The sequence below is a fragment of the Clupea harengus genome, chromosome 23 (assembly GCF_900700415.2).
Source record: "Clupea harengus chromosome 23, Ch_v2.0.2, whole genome shotgun sequence".
Taxonomy (NCBI): domain Eukaryota; kingdom Metazoa; phylum Chordata; class Actinopteri; order Clupeiformes; family Clupeidae; genus Clupea; species Clupea harengus.
In genome coordinates this window covers 4,663,807-4,668,693 of record NC_045174.1, presented here as the reverse complement: position 1 = coordinate 4,668,693, position 4,887 = coordinate 4,663,807, and the positions used below count along the sequence as shown (strand labels likewise).

Here is a 4,887-nt window from a genome sequence, read left to right as displayed (position 1 = left end):
ACACTTTTGGGAGTCCAGCCCAAAGATAGGCCCGAAGCCATGGACACCTTGCCATACAGTATCTTCACCCCGACATAATGCAACCTGTCTTACTTATTTAGTAGCAGGTAATACGTCAGCAACATATCATGTCATGCAGAGGTTAACGTCAAACTGTTATACTGTAGTGTGGATAATGATGTCATAGCTGAACTCTCCAGAGGCAGGCAATACTATCCCAGCAGGTGTTCTTATAAAACTATGGCTAGAGCGCAGACCAGTGGCGATTTTCTTGTATTACACTTCCTGAACTCTGGCTTTTTTTCGATTTATTTAGTTATTACCCTGTTCTCTTTCACAGACTTTACACTGCAAAATCGCACAAGGAGTTATTATCTTATGATTTTAGTTGAGTATTCTGGGACAATGGCAACACAAAAGAGGCTAGTGTGTAATAATTTGAGGAGAGGGGAATTCCTTCTGTTGGTGGAAACCACATGCCTACGGTTTCATGTCATGGAAACTTTAACAAATCACCAGTGATATTCATAACGTGCTGAAAAACTATTGTATATTCACTGATATTAAATAATGTAAGAACTTCAGAAGACGTTATAGGCATATCAATTACATTATACTGTGAATTTTGCATGACAAAGTAAATACTGATGCTGAATTCTCTTGAACGCGCCGTGTGTCGCTAAGCGACACAAATACGGTTTCTATTAGCAACGCAGTACCCGGATTTTGACAACACTGTAGTCTTTATGGCTCTCTGTACCTCAATGGCATACAGTAACATTAACTGAATGAGGTAACCTACTTCTGTGTCTAGTCGAACACACATCTGAAAGTGGCTTTGCAGCAGCTCTTAAATAATAAACAACATTTGCGATATCTATCCCCTTTGTGATGCTGACTTGTTGACGATGTTTTCTGAGGCAGACAGGAAAGTTTTTAGACTAAGTTACAGACTGACAATACTCGAAACATTGACACCAGCTGCTCAAACGTCAATCAAAATGTTTTAAGATATTGCCTTTAAAACTATTCTACTTTAATTTAGTTAGGGGCGAGGCCAACATTGTCATAGAAACCACTCCTTAGTTGTAATTAACAGACGTCCTGTAGGCTAGTTATGACAAGCTTCAGAGATGCCATAAATCAGAGTCTATCGGGAAGAAGAAACACTAGCAGCCGAACCGATGTCACAATGGAAACAGTGTGACGAGCCTAAGGTAAGCAAACCATGACATTCTAAATGTTCTATAGAACGCATTTGTTTCTCGCAGTTACAAAACAAAACAGCATGAATAGAAGGAGAAAGTAGAGTTTCTTTGTCAAACTAACTCGGACAGTTCTGTAGCCTCTCTGCAGCCTCCGTCTGCGACCTTCTAAAATGGATCGCATTCAACAGGTAAAGATAGTTGTTAGAATTAAGAAAATTGTCTAAATTGTCTAATAGCCTATTTTTGTCCGCGCGGAGTACGCTTTGGACACCACAGTGCGTAAGGTAATCTACTTTAGGCTTAACGTTTAGCTACAGAAAGTCAGGAAAACTTTGTGCTGTCCTTAGATGGAGGATGACTCTGTCCACAACATGAGTTCTGCGCGAGGACTTCCACCGCTTCCCCAGTCGTCCACCGATCAACCTTCGGAGCTTTATCAGGTGTGTTTGTGTGTGTGTTTGTGTGTGAGAGAGACAGAAATTAAGAGAGAGACAGACGGACAGACAGACAGAGTGTGTGTGTTTGGGCATGGGTCAGATATGATGTTGAATACATTTTGAATTAAGTTTTGTGTTTTCGAGAGTCCCAGCGTATGTAGCATCATATCAAAGGTCAAAGGTCCTTGCTAAGATTAAAAGTCCTAAGTAGATCCATGTGTCTCTCCTATAGATTGTGAATCGGCACAGCCAGCACCCCCCTCTGCTCCAGGCAAGCTCCTGGACCCAGGCTGCCCCATTCAAGGAGCTGCGGCACCACCGCTCACCCTCAGACTCCATCGCCAATAACTTCAGCCCCAGTGCACGCAACCTGCGCACCGCAAACCTCCTGCGGAGAGCACCAGGACACTCGGCTGCCTCCTCTGGTATCCTTCCAGAGCTTCACATTCAAAACTAAATGTAAATAACATGAGCCCAATCAATCAGATCTGAATTCTGGTGGTCGTCCTTAGCGTCTCTCTCAGATAGCACATCACCTTCTCAGACTGGAAGCAGAAAGAGACTCAGTACCCACAGCTCAAGGTATGAAGTATAATATGTGCACAGATGCCTTGCAGATTCGAACCACAGCCAAGGTAATATGAACATGTAAATAGTGACTTTTGCCTCTCCTTATCAATCTGACACTTTTGCAGGGGCCGCACACACAGCCAGGCCCCTGCTCCATACAGCCGGCCCATGACCCCTCAGGAGCAGCTGGACATCATGTACAACCAGGAGCAGAGGGAGGGGAGCAGCCAGACCGGACCCTCTGAGGCAGACCTGGAGGTTTGACCCTCCCCTTTTTTATGTGTCATCATTCATCTCTCTATCCATCCTTATCTTCTCATGTCTTTGACGTGTCTAATTTATTGAGCAGCAGTGCACTTGTGTGACTAATGGTGCTTGTGTGTGTGTGTGTGTGTGTGTGTGTGTGTGTGTGTGTGTGTGTGTGTGTGTGTGTGTGTGTGTGTGTGTGTGTGTGTGTATGTGTGTAGAGGTATGTTTACTACATCAAAGAAGTCGACAGCTCCATGCTGGCTCCCCCACCGGCCCAGCAGATGCAGAACATCCTGCAGCTGGTGCCCAGTCATTTGCGTGGCATGACCCGAGAGGTGCTGCAGCTCGAGGAGCAGCTACAGCAGGAGGTGCACAAGGACTACGACTACAGCCTCCGCAAGAGCATCGGTCAGGGCCACTGCCGTAACTCACAGAAATAGGGTCTTGATCTTAAACAGAAACAGCCTGAATTACACTTCTCAAGATAAATAGCTAAATGAGTGGCTAAGGAAGAACATATTGTTTTTATTTTTAGTTGTACTTGTGTCATACTGGTGTTGTTGTGCCATGCTCTCTACTAGCTGTTGATATCATAATTGAAATCAGTTGATGTGAGAAACCTTCATATTAGCCAGCAGTAGCACCTGTTTTAGACTTCTGCCCTAAATTCAGCTCATATGTGTGTGTTGTGTTTTGCAGTGGACTATATCCTACAGGACCCCTCCGAACGAGAGCGTGTGTTCATTTTAAATGTGCCACAACCGTTTCCCAATCGGGTGATCCGTGGCCCAGTGCCATGGTCTAGAAGTTTCCATCAGGTTCACAACTGGCACATTCAGCACCTGTTCACAGTCAACCCCATGATGTTCCACTTACAGAACCTCTGGGTCAACAGGTATGTGCAGGCACACATCCAGTGACACCCCTGCACACACAGACTCACTTGCACATTTGCACAGTATTACTGCAGTGTGATGGTGAGGAAGAGTCAAAAGTACTGGCTCTGAGTGTGATCTTTCAGAGAAATAGGAGAGAGTAATTACACCAGAGGCTGGTGTGTGCGTCCGGGTGTGTATGTGTGTGTGCTTGCGTGTGTGTGTGTGTGTGTGTGTGTGTGCGTGTGTGTATGTGCTTGCATGTGTAAAGCTCAGATCCCTGTAGACAGGAGGGAGATTTTAGTTCATCCTATCGTGTGTCAGATCTGGTTTCAGGTTGGCATGTCTGCTGTGGCCATCCTCCCCTCCCCTCCTCTCCACCAGACTTGATTAGGTTAACTAGTTGCCACCCTAATGAGCTGGGCAAACAAGCCTCAGCACAATTATGTGGAACTGATGAATGATGATTTGTGAAATGATGTGGTCATGTGTCTCATAATTACACTGGGTTTGTCTCTCTGTCTGTGTGTAAGTTTTGCATCTCTGCGATTCGTGTCTCTTCGTGACCTGTGCTCTGCGAATCTGCCACTGCTGCCGAGTGAGTTTCAGGAGCTGGTGCACAAACAGTGCCGAAAGGCCAGAGAAGTGCTGCTGGAGAGGTGAGTGGGGTGACAATGAGATGGGAGGAGAGATGTGGAGAGAGAGAAATGGTGAATGACAGATTAAAAAGAGAGGAGCTGGGAGCCTTGGAGGAAGACAACATGTGAGAGGGAGAAAGAGGGACCAATTCACACTGTGTGTAGTATGGTTGACATACAGTAATAGCACAAATTAAGATCACTTATTATTACCTCAGAGCTCAGAGCCAGTGGTACAGGTTATACTAATGACTCTCGCAGGAGAGTAAGGACACTCCTTGAGTTGATTAAGTTCCTGGGAGACCATTGTTCCTTTACTGTTTGTCTCTAATAGCAACCCTCTCCCACACAGTTGTGTGAGGTAGTTCACATATCAGATAAGCTTTTCACAAATTCTCATAAAAATGCCACCACCACTACACTACTACACTACTACACTACATTATACAGTACACTATACACTACACTGCTACCACTACACTATACACTACACTGCTACCACTACACTATACACTACACTACACCACTACCACTACACTTTGCATTACTACCACTACACTGCTTGTACATGTTGGTTGTTGACCTTCAGCCATATGAATATAAGTGTAGTGTTTATAAGTGTAGATGTCTGTGGCTCTGCCTCAAGAGGTCTCTGTGTGTGTGTGTGTGTGTGTGTGTGTGTGTGTGTGTGTGTGTGTGTCTGTGTCTGTGTGTGTGTGTGTGTGTGTGTGTGTGTGTGTGTGTGTGTGTGTGTGTGTGTGTGCGTGCTCAGGTGGCTCCCTCGCTGTGCGTCTCTGTTTGTGAACTATAAGGATCAGTGGATGAAGCAGGCGCCCCAGAATAAGTACGTGGTCAAAGTGAGCGGCCAAGAGTTCTTCAGCTGTGTGGCCACACTCATGTCCATGCAGCT

General features: G+C 45.3%; 1 protein-coding gene across 2 annotated transcripts in view; it reads left to right on the top strand.

Annotated features, from left to right (window-relative positions):
- Positions 1-718: 718 nt before the first annotated feature.
- dnah3 (dynein axonemal heavy chain 3) overlaps positions 719-4,887 on the top strand; it is a 32,550-nt gene continuing 28,381 nt past the window's right edge. Inside the window, exons 1-9 of one of the 2 annotated variants that reach the window (XM_031561527.2) lie at positions 719-1,217; positions 1,556-1,648; positions 1,878-2,070; positions 2,170-2,227; positions 2,341-2,473; positions 2,683-2,872; positions 3,164-3,359; positions 3,873-3,998; positions 4,750-4,887. The exon at positions 4,750-4,887 is cut by the window's right edge and continues 58 nt beyond it. In XM_031561527.2, coding sequence (XP_031417387.1) covers positions 1,185-1,217; positions 1,556-1,648; positions 1,878-2,070; positions 2,170-2,227; positions 2,341-2,473; positions 2,683-2,872; positions 3,164-3,359; positions 3,873-3,998; positions 4,750-4,887 — 1,160 coding nt within the window. In that variant the 5' untranslated portion in view covers positions 719-1,184. Of the gene's footprint in view, positions 1,397-1,555; positions 1,649-1,877; positions 2,071-2,169; positions 2,228-2,340; positions 2,474-2,682; positions 2,873-3,163; positions 3,360-3,872; positions 3,999-4,749 lie in introns of both variants that reach the window. The other variant, XM_042703249.1, reaches the window with a different exon arrangement.